Source organism: Pelodiscus sinensis, chromosome 6, assembly GCF_052426305.1.
Source record: "Pelodiscus sinensis isolate ZL-2025 chromosome 6, ASM5242630v1, whole genome shotgun sequence".
Lineage (NCBI taxonomy): Eukaryota > Metazoa > Chordata > Testudines > Trionychidae > Pelodiscus > Pelodiscus sinensis.
This window is the reverse complement of record NC_143057.1, coordinates 119,761,673-119,777,920: the sequence shown is the minus strand read 5'-3', so window position 1 is coordinate 119,777,920 and position 16,248 is coordinate 119,761,673. Positions and strand designations below refer to the sequence as shown.

At 44.1% G+C, this 16,248-nt stretch overlaps 2 protein-coding genes across 2 annotated transcripts in view; one reads left to right on the top strand and one right to left on the bottom strand.

Moving 5' to 3' along the window:
• Positions 1 to 9,543, top strand: part of LOC102463526 (urea transporter 2) — a 176,227-nt gene extending 166,684 nt beyond the window's left edge. Inside the window, exon 14 of the transcript XR_016349965.1 lies at positions 9,462 to 9,543. The gene's annotated coding sequence lies outside the window, so the exon portion shown is untranslated. The remainder of the gene's footprint in view (positions 1 to 9,461) is intronic.
• Positions 1 to 16,248, bottom strand: part of EPG5 (ectopic P-granules 5 autophagy tethering factor) — an 88,924-nt gene that overhangs the window by 51,474 nt on the left and 21,202 nt on the right. The window contains exons 9-17 of the mRNA XM_075932735.2: positions 15,631 to 15,781; positions 11,579 to 11,734; positions 10,965 to 11,122; positions 8,263 to 8,417; positions 7,288 to 7,428; positions 6,779 to 6,943; positions 5,714 to 5,836; positions 3,128 to 3,387; positions 764 to 904 (exon numbers count right to left, since the gene is read on the bottom strand). Coding sequence (XP_075788850.2) covers positions 764 to 904; positions 3,128 to 3,387; positions 5,714 to 5,836; positions 6,779 to 6,943; positions 7,288 to 7,428; positions 8,263 to 8,417; positions 10,965 to 11,122; positions 11,579 to 11,734; positions 15,631 to 15,781 — 1,450 coding nt within the window. The remainder of the gene's footprint in view (positions 1 to 763; positions 905 to 3,127; positions 3,388 to 5,713; positions 5,837 to 6,778; positions 6,944 to 7,287; positions 7,429 to 8,262; positions 8,418 to 10,964; positions 11,123 to 11,578; positions 11,735 to 15,630; positions 15,782 to 16,248) is intronic.

Below are 16,248 nucleotides of genomic sequence, written 5' to 3'. Positions count from 1 at the left end.
ATGTAGACGCGCTTTTCCGGAAAAGAGCCCCGATCGCCATTTTCACGATCGGGGCTTTTTTCCGGAAAAGACTACTGGGCTGTCTACACTGGCCCTTTTCCGGAACAGTGTTCCGGAATAAGGACTTATTCCCGAGCGGGAGCACAATAGTTTTTCCGGAATAGCGGCTGATTTTGTACAGTAGAGCATCGTTGCTTTTCCGGAAATTCAAGGGCCAGTGTAGACAGCTCGCAGCTTATTCCAGAAAAGCGGCTGCTTTTCAGGAATAAGTGGCCCAGTGTAGACACAGCCTCTATGTTTCTGCATAACAGCAATGAGGACTTGGGAGGAGGTTTATTTCATATACAAGTTATGCAGCCTGGCCTAGTACCAGAGCAATAAATCATGACAGTGTTGTGTAAATAGGTCTTTGGGCCACATCCTATGGGGATTCTGACTGGATCTCTAACAGGATTAGTGGAAATAGCCTTGACACCCACAGTGTTGCCTGTTCATCTACCCAGCCCATCCACTGACAGAACATATCACGCCATCTAGAGACAGAAGAACTGTACTACATACTACAGCATTGGTCTCAGCAGGATGTCTGCATACCTGGTGATAGTATAGTGGGTGTGCATTTCTACCACAGCTGTACCACTGATCATAATGGTTGTTAAAAGTAACAACTTGGCAAACATGGTGATTATGCTTCTAGTCAACAGTTGCCACACACTAATACTGCTCTGCCTTGGTGCTACAGTTAAATAAAGATCATGCTTACTGTTCATTCTTCAGAAGGTAGTACTGGCAGGGATAGAACAAGGGTAAAACTTTATCCAGAGCATGGACTACTGTTCTCAGATACCTAGACTGCACCAGTATGCCCAAGAGAGGGATCCCTTCTGCACAGAACTTTTCAATGCTGCCAAAGAGAGAAACAAAAACAAAGTAAATGACCAACAAATACCGAAGAGTTTCAGTCTTTGTGAATTTATCCGAACAGATTCAAGTCTTTCCACTTATTTCTCCACCAAGGAGGAGGAATTTAAAGGTGGTAAAACTTCTGGGTGTGTCAGCCCTAAGGCCTCTAACTATAGTAGGTATTTGCTGCAGGTGGAGATGGGAAACCATTTGATAGCTGGCAATGTATTCCACTACAGGAGATACTAGATGAGGAGCTACATGGGATTCCTGCTCTCTTAACATGCAACTGCCTCAGACACCGCAGAATTAACGTTCTGAACATCTGGGGAAAGGGACAACCTGCTACTAATTTAGTGCAGTTCCTGGTATCAAATGTTAGCAGTACAAACACACTGTCCTGGGGCTATGTTAAAGATGGTGAGGTTAACATTTCTATGCCCAGATCGTCAATGCCAGAAAGATGTAATACTAATATTCAACACCACCACTTCCATAGCTCTGTACTTATTCAGTTTGCTTTAATCTTAATCCAACTTCCACATTCCTGCGAAATACGATCAGTATTGGCCTCTACTCTTCATATGGGGAGCTAGAGTAAAAGGTTTTCCCAAAGCCACAGGGCAAGACAATACCATAATACAGATCAGAAGTTCCTTGTGTCTCATCTCATTCCCAGATCATACCACCCACCAAACAGGAGCCACTCTCTAAAAACATGGAATCAAACTGTTCTAACCCTAGTGGGAAGCACACGCAAGGGAGGAAGAACATAAAAACAGCCATACTGAGTCAGACAAAGGTCCATCTAGCCCAATACCCTGTTTTCCAAGAGTAGCCAATGCCAGTGCCCCAGAAGGAATGAACAGAACAAGTAATCGTCAAGTGATCCATCCTCTGTCATTCATTCCCTGGCAAACAGAGGCTAAGAATACCAACCCTGCCCATCCTAGCTAAAAGCTATTCATGGACCTTATCTCCATGAACTCATCTAGTTCTTTTTTGAACCGTTATAGTCTTGGCCTTCACAACATCTTCCAGCAAGGAGTTCCACAGGTAGACTGTGCATTGTGTGAAGAAATACTTTCTTTATTTTGTTTTAAACCTGCTTTCTATTAACTTCATTTGGTGACCCCTAGTTCTTGTGTTATGAGAAGGGGTGAATAACACTTCCTTATTTACCTGCTCCACATCGGTCATGATTTTATAGACCTCTGTTGTATCCAACCTTGGTCATCTCTTTTCCAAGCTAAAAAGTCCCAGTCTTACTAATCTCTTCTCATACAGAAGCTGTTCCAAACCCCTAATCATTTTTGTTGCTCTTTTCTGAACCTTTTCCAATGCCAATATATCTTTTTGAGATGGGGCGAGCAGAACTTGCATGCAGTATTCAAGATGTGGCTGCACCATGGATTTATATAGAGGCAATACATTTTCCGTTTTATTATTTATCCCTTTCCTGATGTTTGCCAACATTGTTTGCTATTTTGGCTGCCACTAAACATTGAGCGGATATTTTCAGATCAATAGGGTAATTTCTCCTGACAAATTACATCTGTGTTATATGGAAAAAGTAAAATGGCTGAAACTTGGAAAAAAAGAGTGAAAATATTGAGGCAGGACATGAGTAGCATGGCTGCATCACTTTGAATTAATCAAATGAGAAGCCCATACACAGAGCATAACCACAAAGTAGCTGAGTTTATGCTAGAAAGGATGGTTTTGAAACATCTTTAATGCTAGGTCAGGATGCTCATTAACGTTTTAATTGAAGTAACAAGGGTCTTAATCTCTAATGCACACTACGAACAGGGTTTTTTTCAATTTTCTGAACATTCTGTTGCAACACTGCTAGAAAATGTTGCTGCAGACCAATACAGGTGGGAATGGAAGATAAAATGTTTTGATTAGCAGGGTTTAGAAGGCATCCCTCTCCAAGGCAGAGACATTACACCAGCAATAATTGTTCAAACACTGTCAGCACTTAGCACAGTTTCAACTATCGTGGGAAAAGAGCCTAAGTTATGACTGTGGGAATATATGTCAGTCAGCATGTTATCGGAAAGCAGTATCCTGAGGCGGCTGGAGAAAAGGTTTTCTATTCCCCTCAGCAAAACACTGAGCCCATTTGAAGATGAACAAGAATTTATTAGCCCCACACAGTCCATTACCATTTAGGATGATCAGCCCACTGGAGTTATTCTCTCATCACAAGCACACTTACCTATGACCCAGTGTAGTCATTGCCAATGCAAGGTAACAGCCAATCGGGATGCTTGATTTGACAGCCTTCAGCAGTGGATGAAGCGTGATTGATTCTGTCATGTCGAGTGTAGCACTGAAAGTGGGAACTGCAGGCCAACCCTGCTGCACACCATGATCATTTCTGTGCAGCTTTAACCGCAAAATCAAGCCCCACGCCCACTGATTAAAGGAGGTCTCGGGTGTCTCTCCATAACGAACAACACTAGCCAAATATGAAACCTATAACAAAGCAGCAACATGACAAGAGAAAAAGGATGATCCATCAGAGCAGGACTAAAGACTCTGGTTCAAATCTCTGCTCCCCCACAACCCCCTGTGGGAATCGGGGCCTGAAGTTCCCCATCTGTAAATGGGGATAAGAGCACTGTCCCACCTGACAGTGACGTTGTAAGGATAAATAGAATAAAGATTGTGTAGCATTCAGATACAACAGTGATGGAGGCCTTATTTCAGGCAAAGCCGGTATCGCTACTAAGATTGCCCCAAACTATTCATTATAAAGATCCTGTTTGAGTTGTTTACAATTTGGCAAAGTTAGAATCACGTGGGTTGAAATTTCCCATGATAGGTGTCTGTCTCCGGCTGAATGTTTTAGAGAAATTTCAGCCAAAGCAGTTCAGCTGTTCCCAAGAACAAGGCTAAGGGTGGCTGGCTGGGTTGGGAGGGCAGAGAGAGGAGAAGAACTAGGAGACAGGATCATGGGTAGATGGGACTCGTTGGGTAAGGAGACAGAGGTAGTGGGACAGCTTCTTTTGACTTTAATCTCTCTGTACCTTAGCTCCCCATCTGTAAAATGTGGGTATCACCACCCTCCTAGTATGGTGCTGGGAAATTAATTTAATGCTTGTAATGTATGCAGATCCTACAGAGATAAGTGACAAAGAAAACCCCATGAGGGTCTGAATAGGCATCAGAGCCAACCACCGAACCAGAAGGAGGAAACAAAATACAAGCAGTCCCCGAGTTACGTGGATCCGACTTATGTCGGATCCATACTTACGAACAGGGCTTTTCTCGCCCCGGAGGATGCGGGTGGCAGGACCGCCCAAAAGCGCTGAGGTCCCGCCGCCCGCGTCCTCCGGGGCGAGAAAAGCTGCTCCGCGTCTCCCTGGTCTGCTGGGCCCCCCAACAGACCAGGGAGACGCGGAGCAAAGCCGCGGAGGACGCGGGCGGTGGGAGCGCCCAGATGCGCTGCGGTCCCACCCGGGTCCTCCGCGTCTCCCTGGTCTGCTGGAGGAGCAAAGCCGCGGAGGACCTGGGTGGCGGGACCGTGGCGCGTCTGGGCTGTCCCGCCGCCTGCGTCCTCCACGTCTTTGCTCCGCGTCTCCCTGGTCTGCAAGGAGACCCAGCAGACCAAGGAGACGCGGAGCAAAGCCGCAGAGGACCCGGGCGGCGGCACCGTGGCGCGTCTCGGTCCCGCCGCCTGCGTCTCCATGGGGGCTTTTCTCGCGGACGCCTGTGGTAGAGCAGCTGGGGCACTGCCGGTAGGTCCCGCAGCGCCGCTCCTCGGCGCTACTGGATCAGCCCGGCAGCACCCCAGCTGCTCTGACCCAGGAGTCCTGATTCAGTCGCTGCTGGTCAGTTTCAGCAGCGGCTGAATCAGGATGCCTGGAGCAGAGCAGCTGGGGTGCTGCTGGGTTGGTCCAAAAGCGCCGAGGAGCGGCGCTACTGGACCAACCCAGCAGCACCCCAGCTGCTCTGCCCCAGGCGTCCCCAAGTCAGCCGCTACTGAAACTGACCAGCGGCTGACTACAGGAAGCCCGAGGCAGAGTTGCTCTGCCCGGGGCTTCCTGGAATCAGCCGCTGATCAGTTTCAGCAGCAGCTGACTTGGGGATGCCTGGGGTAGAGCACCTGTGGTGCTGCCGGGTTGGTCCCCGCAGCGCTGAGGTGCTGCGCTGCGGAGACCTACCTGGCAGCGCCCCAGCTGCTCTGTCCCAGGCGTCCAGATTCAGCTGCTGTTGAAACTGATCAGCGGCTGATTCCAGGAAGCCCGGGGCAGAGAAACTCTGCCTCGGGCTTCCTGTAGTCAGCCGCTGGTCACTTTCAGCAGTGGCTGAATCTGGATGCCAGTTCCGACTTAAGTACAAATTCGACTTAAGTACAAACCTACAGTCCCTATCTTGTACGTAACCCGGGGACTGCCTGTACCGAATGGCTTGCTCATTAATTGAGCATCATCCACTTTGTGCACTGAATAGGCAGTGGTCCTGAGCAAATTACAAGGGACCACGTAATTGAAGAATGTATTACCATGCATACAGATAAGAGGGATGAAACAAAATTGCACAGATAAATGTTAGGAGATGCCAGTATTAAGGCTGAGAGCTTGACTCTGCAATCTTTACAATGTTCTTTCAATATAGTCTTTGTGTAATAAATACTTTAGCTTGAGCATCACAACTATCCTTTTAATAACGAAATACCCAATAAAATGGCATGAAATTTGGGGGGGGGGGTTAAATTTAAGTTTGAGAGTTCCATCCCATACTTCTTTCATCTACCACCACCAAAAATTCAAAGAAGAAAGCAGAGAGGGAGAAGTACCTGTTTTATGCTTTCAGAAAGCAGCCCACCATATGGTTTTTGAGGAAGGTATTTTTGGTATGCTTCTAAGATCATTAATGCAACTTCAGCATGGACAGCTGGATCAAGGTGAAGAGTAGTATCCTGTTAAAAGTTTGTTTTCTTTATTAAAGAAGATCTTTAAAACGGTATCATAATTTTCACTGTAACATATCTTCAATTGGCTTCTGATTACATCGCCAAGGAACAGATGTCAATATAAACAGAAATATCTGATGCATTAGATTAGCCAAATGCTTGGTCAGGAAAAGAAGTCTTGCACCATCCACTAACAAATAATTAACTCAGGCTCAGAGACTTCTAGACATACAGAGCTCCAGAGTAAGGGACCTGTCTATGCTGAATGACCTTTCTCAACACCCCCAAGAGTTTATTAATTTGTTTTTTACTTTTCTGGCCCTATCCTTACAAAAAACCAAAACAGAAACAAAAAACAAACCACACCACATATAAAAACATTTCACAAGCTAAAGTTTCTGTACAATATTTCAAATCCCAGGTTGAAGGACTTTACCACAACCACCAAAGGTCTCTAGTCTATTGTATCCTAACAAAAACTTCACATGTAATTAGCTCAGTTTCCACACACATCTCCCCAAACCCTACAAATCCACCAGCCTCCTTAAATGTAGGAAAGAAAAAGATGATCTATGCCATGCACCTGAAATTCTGGGATCCTGGAGAGAAGCACAAACCAGAGTCAATAGGCCATTACAAAACAAACACACTGCCAGCTGCTTCTTTTGATTTATAATGAGAGCGCTCTGGCTCAAATGCCTCTGCCAATTACAATTGTGACAGAATGGCAGCAGAATAGAACTGGTTCCTCCAGTGACATCTTCCCAACCCAGTGGGCTACCTGCATTCTCACACCTTCAAATATATACAAAGCAACCCATCACATCCAAGTAGAATGTGCTAGTGGTATTGCTGGCTGATCTCCAACATTCATGATTAGTTAAAATGCTAGCTGAACAACAGTTTTTCTCAGGTCTGAGTGTTAGGATTTTATTTTTTAATACATACATGCTCACCAAATCCCCAGTTCAGCCCTTCCAGGATAATGCAGGCTAATTTATTCTCCACTGTGTTCAGACTGTAATTCAATAACCAGTCACGGATCAGTGCTATCTCGGAGGAAGAGGGCTTCCAAAGGTACAATGGCAGCTCTTTAAACAAGTATAAGGAAACCTGGAGGGATGGAAATACACATATTGCATATCAAAGTTTAAAGAGAATGATTTCCTTTAGTGCTGACAAGGTGCTCTGCACTATACAACAGACAGTAGTAACAACAATCTCAATCCCAACTAACCCATTACTCAACTCTGATCCTAGCATCTCTCATTCTCCCATTCTATTTATTCCCACTTGAACACATTGAAAATATTTGCTGACGGTCACAGCACTACTAGAATCTGTTTGCACCACCTAATAAAACCCCTTCAGGTTATTCATCTTTAAAACACTAGGTCATAACATCCACTTTAATCTCTTAATAGTGGCTTTTTTAAGGGACATGGATTGGCTCTTACCATCCCAACTTTTTCAATGGTGTCTCTAACTCGATCCAGAAGTACGGAAATTACCCCCGTATGGACACCCGTGATTGCTCCCAAGAGTTCTCTGCCAACCTTTGAAAAGGACTCTCTTGTGGAAAGGCTGACATAAGATATCTGAGAAGATGAGAACAGAAAGCAGGGGGGAGAGAGACCAACAGAGAGAGAGAGCGCGATTAGGTTCATTGGCAATATAGTGGAGAATACAATAAAATATGTAATTTCTGCTGATCCTGGGGTGTGGTGTTTACAAACTGCAAACTCCAGTAAATGTTCTTAACTAGTTAAATACTGGAATAAATTGCCTAGGGAGGTTGTAGAATCTCCATCACTGAAGATATTTAAGAGCAGGTCATTCAGACATCTATCAGGAATGATCTAGACACTGTTTGGTTCTGCCGTGAGGACAGGGGACTGGACTTGATGATCTCTCGAGGTTCCTTCCAATTCTAGTATTTTATGATTCTATCAACTGTATATCCAGACACGGCACCAAAAGTTACTGGATCACAGCACCTGGCTGCATGGATTCCACGGATCTCAGGAAATTAAAATGGAGCACACACAGGTAGCAATAAAATTGGAGTCAGAGCTCCCGGTCAGGCAGTTCTGATGCACAATAGGCCTGCTCCAAGATAGGCCTGCTCCAATAGAGAAAGGGAACAAGGCAAGGAAACGAAAAGATTTTCCATGTCCTGACTTTGTTCATTGCAGCCTGGCATACAGAAGTGATGTGCCCATGTAGCAATGACAAACAAGCCATCTGGGTTACTTCATTTCAGTCCTAAAGAACTGCACAACCAAGCTAGAAGAATAGCTTGATTGGGTTATCAGCTAACCCCCTAATCCTAATGGGTGCTGAATGACTTGAACTTTCCTTTTAAAACCAAAAATCAGTGCCCCACAATAGTGTTCAGCACCTCTCAGAATCGGCCCTGGGATGTTGCCCACCTCATAGATCTCCAGTACGATGACTCTGATGAAGTCCTCATCCACATCAGCCCGCTTGGCTTGTGCCATTTGAGCAAACGTGGTGAGTAGACAAATTTCTTCCGAGCAGTTCATGGATGTAAGATACTTCTCAAAGCTTTCAATGTGTTCTGGGTCTGCAAATCACATGGGTGTGACAATAGAGATTAAATGGTTAATTGCCTCCTATAACAAAATGTGTATTTTACCTTTAGTCAAATACCAGAAACATAAACTGAGACATATGAATTGCCAGGCTGGATTGAACCCAGTGGCCCATATTATGCAGTATCCTGCCTCCAAAAATGGCCAGCCCAACCCCTTTTAGATGAGGTGCAAGAAACCCAGAAGCAACTGAAAGGTTTCTTCCTAACCCCAAAAATTATAGGTTGGTTTATGTCCTGAAACATAAGGAACTAGATTATTTCCAAAAGTCCTGGGGGGAATGCATTAATTATTATTACTCTATATTTGGATGTTAGCAAGTTAGAGAAATGGTCAGAGGTAAACAGGATGAAGTTTAATAAAGAGAAATGCAAAGTGCTCCACTTAGGAAGGAACAATCAGTTCCATACATACAAGATGGGAAGCGATTGTGTAGGAAGGAGCATGGCGGAAAGGGATCTAGGGGTCATAGTGGACCACAAGTTGAATATGAGTCAACAGTGTGATGCTGTTGCAAAAAAAGCAAATTTGATTCTAGGTTGTATCAACAGGTGTGTTGTAAGCAAAACTCGTGAAGTCATTCTGCCGCTCTACTCTGCACTAGTTAGACCTCAGCTGGAGTACTGTGTACAGTTCTGGGCGCCACATTTCAAGAAAGATGTGGAGAAATTGGAAAGGGTACAGAGAAGAGCGACGAGGATGATTAAAGGTCTAGAGAACATGACCTATGAAGCCAGGCTTCATGAACTGGGCTTGTTTAGTTTGGAAAAAAGAAGATTAAGGGGGGACATGATAGCGGTTTTCAAATATCTAAAAGGGTGTCACAAGGAGGAAGGAGAAAATTTGTTCCTCTTGGTTTCTGAGGACAGGACAAGGAGTAATGGGCTTAAAGTGCAGCAAGGGAGGTTTAGATTGGACATTAGGAAAAAATTCCTAACTGTCAGGGTGGTCAAATATTGGAATAAATTGCCAAGGGAGGTGGTGGAATCTCCCTCTCTGGAGATATTTAAGAACAGGTTAGATAGACATCTGTCAGGGATGGTGTAGACGGAGCTTGGTACTGCCTTGAGGGCGGGGGGCTGGACTCGATGACCTCTCAAGGTCCCTTCCAGTCCTATGATTCTATGATTATCCATAAAAGTGTTTGGGTTTTTAAAAAATGTATTAAGCTGTTTACTTCAATGATCTCTTGTGGAAATGAGTTCCACAAGTAAAATACAAAATTGCGTGAAAAGACTGGTGGTAGGGTAAAAACCAGGTCCAGAAGACCCTGCTGGAGGTTCTCATGAGCCTGCCACTTCCCACTCAGGGACAAAAAAGCAGAAAAGAAGCTGCTAGAGAGGCTGCTACAACAGCCAATCAGAAAGCAGTAGAGCAGAGCACTCGGTTCCTGCCTGGAGCTTGAAGAGAGAAAAGTGGGTGCATGGCTGCATGGAAAAGTAGCAAGACTGCAGACCATTCACTCCAGGCAAGATAGAACCCAGAAAGGGCTGCAGATGACCAAGTCCCTGGCTGGCTAAAAGAGCTACAGGACCATGGACAGGTCAGTATGGGCAGGCAGAATCCAGGGAACTGGACCTAGAACCTAGCAAGAACCCAGAACTTACCCTACCAGGTGAGGGTACTGTGATGGGCCCTGCTGAACTGGTCAGCAAACCAGGGGCACCCATGAGAGGTGAATGCTGTTCGCCATTACAAGCCCTTTTCCTTTAATCATTTTTAAATAGTTTACATAGTCAGTAAAGGCAAGATCAGAACTAGGGCCAGCCAAGCAGAGCAACTAGGTTTTAAGTAAGTTTAGGGATTGTGTTCATCCCATACACCATGATTTTAGACAACAAGTTAAGTTAGTAAATTCATTCTGCATTGATTGAAAACTTAAGTGAGCACTGGAACACTGAACCCAAGACCAAATGATTGTCCAAGAATTCTGTGTTGCAAAGCCTGGGGGAAGCTCTGCTTCTCCCTGACATAGGAAAGCAAAAGTTGCTGAGCCTTGCCCTGGATTGAAGAGAACATTACACAACTGCTGAGTGTTGAAACTGAAGATTTCAGCTTTATATTTTTGGAAAACTGTGTGAATGCTGTTAATTTTGCAGTAACACATACATTTAAATGATTAACCAATTAAGCAGGATCCCACAGGCATGGTGGACCTGGCCCTGCCAGCTCTGGCAGCTAGTCCCCTGGGGCAGAGGACTGCCAGCCAGGCTGGTGCGTCAGTTAATCAATTACCAGTAAGCACCATCAGTTGCCCATTTGCATCCTTAATGCCACCTCATTATAAGAGCTGAAAGAAAAACAGGCTCACACCCAACCAGAAAGAAGGCACTTGTGAAAGGTGGGTGCCTCCTTGTTCAAAACCAAGTAATTGCAGTCACCAGTCAGAAAGGGCAACATCCTTGTTCTTTGGACTTCACAAGGTCTGTGAACATTCTATGCTTAGCTATGGATCCAAAACAGAATTCAAAACATTGCCCTGCAGGTTCCTTAAGTCACAGCAAGCAAAAGAATTTTACCTTTGAGTGTGCGCTTGCAGTCAGCAGGCTGCATGGTGGAGCAGAGATTTTCCAGCTGCTCATTTTCTGCACAATGCATGATGAAGAAGAGCTTCCAAAGCATGCCACTCGACAACGTGGCATAAGGCATCTCAGACATGAACAGCCAGACACCCAACCTGTTGGATTTTAAGCCAAGTAGAAATAATTTGCTCAATAATAAGCCTCAGAGCACTGAAAAGAAATTATTGGTCCAGGCCCTCTGATCTGGCTGAGAGACCCCGTCTCATTGTGGAAAGAGGGGTTCAAGAGTGGCCTTTCAGCTCCATTGATGTTGATCCCACTTTGTGCTGGGCAAGTCCCCACAGCATAGCTTACAGCTACCTGAAAATTGAGTCCCAACCATCCCCCATTTTGGTATCATCTACATGTTTAAAGATCTTGCATGTTAAATCAACAGAAAATATTTAAACACTACTAAAATACTAAATTACAATCAAGTTCAAGCTGTTCATGAAGATCTGGAATCTGCAGAGGGGTTTTATTATTCCCATATGCAGACACAGCCTTCACCTCCTCTTGTTTTTAATAGCGTTTTAGTGTACATTTTCATATCCTTTGTTGGGATTTCCTACCTTTTTGCCTTCAACACATGTAGAACAGCCCGAAGAAACAGTTCATCAAATTCGACTTGCAGTTTCTCCACAGAATAAGGGTGCATTATTGATCCATACTCTTTATTGCAGCTAACATACTGGGCCCAGTGGTCGCTCACATAACAAACTGTCATTCTATACAATGGGGAGTAAGGGAAAGGAGGACAGAAAAAATAAAGATGTCATCAGTATCCATAACCACACAAGGAAGAGCCAAAAGTTCCACCTTCTATCCTCCGAGAGTCATAATTCCTATGCTATTTTTCCATTATCTTACAGGTAAATAGACTGATACTTTACTAGACCAAACTGGTTAGAACACAGAAGTGTGTATGTCAAATACATCCCCTTCCTTTATATTTGACAAAAATATTTGACATCTAATAATTAATAAAGAACCATTAACTTTGTATCATGCTGAGAAAATAAAGCCATAACCTTTGTCTTAAACAGAGTACAAGCTAGATTACACAGTAACAAACACGTAGATTGAATGGCCAAAATTGTAAAAGGAACCATGTAGAGTGGCTTTTGGCCACTCACTAGAGTGAGTTATGTCCATTCACTAGAACAACAAAGAACTTAAAATATTGAGGGGAATGAAATCACCTGCCGTTCTTGTAGGTTAGCACAGAGAAAGCACGCAGAACATCTAATGATATAATTAACCCCAAAATGGAAAGCATGAATTAATGTGCCTCACATAGTAAATCAGTAGAAGCTCTCCTGGTGAGAACACACACACTGCCAACAGAAGGAGCATAGTGTGGACATGTCCATTTAATTTTGTAGTTGACATGTCCTAAGAATATCACAGCTAAATGCAACACGGAACAGATTATTTAGCACAAACAAACAATTAACACATATTCTAACACATATTCAAGATAGAATGGCCCACTAACACCATTGCAGTCACAAGACCAAAAGAGTAGGTTATAGATTACAGACAGATGTAACAGGCAGTAAATCCAGTGCTCATTCAGTCTATGATTTTTAGTGTCTGGCAGAGTCACGAATGTAAGCTCCCAGGATCTGCTTTTCAAAATGTTGTGCAGATTTCCTTGAAGAATGAGGACTGATGTGATCTCTTCATGAAAAATGTTAAACCAGATGACAGGGTGTTTTTGTCTTCTATCATTTTCTCGTGTGAGTTCACTGGAGAACATAGTGACCGTCTGCTTTCACCCACACAATTGTTTCTGGGCATTTAATGCGTGGATCGGGCATACCACATATGAAAAGATGTGCCATGGATGACATTGATCTTCCTACAGTGGAGACATGTATCCAGGTTTCCATCTGTTGTTCTGGCAGGGTCTGGAGCCTCTTTGAAGTCTCTGCATGTAGAGCTTGCTTGTGATGAGCTTGACAATGTTAGGGGACTGTTTGAAAGCTGGAAGAAGGAGTTCAGGAAAGATCAAGTGTAGATTATAGTTTGATGATACTCCATATGGGTTCCATAGAATCATAGAATACTAGGACTGGAAGGGACCTCTAGAGGACATCGAGTCCAGTCCCCTGCCCTCATGGCAGGACCAAATATTGTCTAGACCATCCCTGATAGACATTTATCTAACTTACTCTTAAATATCTCCAGAGATGGAGATTCCACAACCTCCCTGGACAATTTAGTACAGTGTTTGACTACCCTGACAGTTAGGAACTTTTTCCTAATGTCCAACCTAAACCTCCCTTGCTGCAGTTTAAGCCCATTGCTTCTTGTTCTAGCCTCAGAGGCCAAGATGAACAAGTTTTCGCTCTCTTCCTTAGGACACCCTTTTAGATACCTGAAAACGGCTTTCATGTCCCCCCTCAATCTTCTCTTTTCTAAACTAAACAAACCCAATTCTTTCAGCCTTCCAGTGTACGGTTGTAGGCTACAACTGCAGTCCCTACTAAAAGTGCCTCATCTTATTTTCTAGGAAGATTCTGTGTGATGCAATCTAGCCCCAGAGACTACAATTCCCATGAGCCCTTGAGGAAACCGGGATGGAAGGGGTTTTTTTGTTTGGGGTCTGAGGCTCTCTGTGTGTGTGGAGGGAGGCTCAGCAGTCTGTGGACTCTTCCCTTTGTTTTTGGAAAAAAGGAGCCAGGCTGCTGTGGAGGAGTTTGATCCAGTCTAAGAGCTGTTAGGTTGCAGCTACAGACTTGGACTAAGAGCCTTTGGGACTGGAATCTAGCAGGCTGCTTCTGATTGCCCTTTGGCTGTAACTGTGGCTAGAAGCTACTCTGCATTCAGCACATAGAAGGAGATTAGAATCATCCACTCCAGCTGCAAAATCTTCAAGCGCGCTCACACAAGCAAGTGTATGGTATTGTAAGTCCTGAGGAGTGCGTACTCTGGGGTGGGATAAATGTGGCAGTGCAAATGCCAGATAGATAAGTTTCCTATTATTATTTCTGTGTACTTTGTTAGTGTTATTCACTGCTAATCTGTTAAACTCTGTTTCTTTAAGTTGTTAAGTAAAGGTTATTCATTCTAATGTAATCTATTAGATGTATATGATTTGTAGTTGTTGTTCTGGACTTAGATCCAGATTATTGCTGGAATAATTTTAATCCTGAAAGCTCCCAAGGCACACCATTAAGTGTGTACAGGGCCAGCCAGGTGGAGGTACCGCCATTGTATGTTCTTTATGAGCAAGGGACAGCAGCAAGGGAGTGGATAGGGTTTTCCCCAATGAAACATCACCACTGGGGTACTCAGGATCTCCTTTTATGTTAAAACCATCAGGTGCCCAGGCACACCTGTGAGTGTGACCTGCTCCCAAGTAACCCAGGGAGGAAAAATGGGTTACATCACTGTTTGTGACCAGAAGAGGTTTTACTTTTATACCGAAGCAGGCTCTCTCAGGGTATCTGGGTGACCCATTGCATGATGTGATCTACTTCTTTGGTGGTGTGGAAATGTCCTTGTTTGGCAAAGGTGTTTTTGTGTGTTAAGGTGTATATCCTGGACTTCTTCTGAGGAGCAAATTGAGTGGCTCACTGAGACAACAGATTTCTTGGTTTGTTTGGGGTGGTTAAGGATGTCTGAACATAGGTGTGGTGATCTGTGCGTTTCCTAGATATGGCTGTCTTCGGTTCCACTGCTGAAGCTGATTGTGGTGTCCAGGAAGTTAATGCTAGTGTGGGAGTGTTCCAGAGACAGGTTCCTGGACAGATGGTAGTGGCTGAATTTGTGGTGGAAATCTACAAGGGAGTTTAAAGATATCCATGCAGAGAATGAAAATATCATTTTTCTTCAAATGCTGCTTCTTAAGCCTTTTGGCTCTGGCTCGGCAGTCTCCATGTCAGACTGCTATTTGCTGCACAGGGTGAAGGAGCAGCACTGATGGCTCAGTATATTGTATTTATTTTACATATTAAAAATACCTCTGCTCCACCACACTGTTCATTGACCTCTGCTGAGTAGCTGTGTGAACCCACTGGACAAGGAGGGGCAGTGGGACTATTTCAAATAACTACTTACAGATAGCATGAACCAATGGTCATGCAGCTTTTCTTTGCCCCACTGTGTACCCTCCATCCTATGAGTCTGGTGCCCCCTATGGTTCTAACCTAAATGTAGGGAAATACTATAACTGAATTAGGCATGTAAAATCCCATTGAATTGGTTAACCAGTTAAACATGATATTTAACCCATTAACCAATTACAGGGGAAACAACCAGGGGGAATGTTCCAGCTCGGGTGGAGCAGCCCCTGCCTGCAATGCTCCCGGGCCCACTATGGACAGGGGCTGCTCCGAACAGCTGGAACAGCCCCTGTTCTTGGCAGGCCCCACAGGGCTGGAGCAACCCCCTGTCCACGGTTGGCAGGGAGCTGCTCCAGTCCCCATCACTTAACCAGTCAGCCATTCACATCCCTACAATGAACTCCAAATTAAATACAACAGAATTCCAGTATCACATTCATAGACCCATGTACATTGCTAGATTTACTGTCAGATCTATTGCCAACTCTGTAAACTTCAAGATCTGTCTGCATAGATTCAGATGACAGAGAAAAGAAAGCTTTTCCTCTTACCTGATCAGATGACCAATTCGTTTCACAAACTGCCTGTAGCGTGCTCTGTTAAATGTTTCCAGCCCCACAGCTAGAAGCTCCAGTAAGGAGTTGGCGAAGGCAAAAATCTTCATCATCTCCTGAGGGCTTGTTTTTTCCGGGAAATAAACACCTACAAAACCAAAACACTGAACCGTAAACTTCACACAAATCAACGAGTAACTTAGAAATGTACAACTCAAAAAACATTAGAAAAAATGGGGAATGCATTTCTACTCTTCTACTCCTATATGCTTTATAAAATAAATCATGAGTATAATTTTGTACCAGACAGATTCACAGTAGATGAAAATTGAATTGCTTACATAAACTTTGTGCACAACAAGATCTTCTGCAAGCACTCCCTTCTCATGGGTGGATAGAGATAAGGAGAATTTAAGGAACAGTGATTGTGCTCAAGGTTCAGGGAGTAGCTGAGTTAGTTTTACCAGTTCTGCCTATTTGGTTTTCCCTTTGATATTTTCTTACCCTCTGCTCCTTACTTCCCTCCCCCTTCCATTTTCTTCATTCCCTCTTCTCCCTTCTCTCCTATTTATTTTGGGTCTGCACATCCTAAACTCAAAACTCCAGTCATCTGAA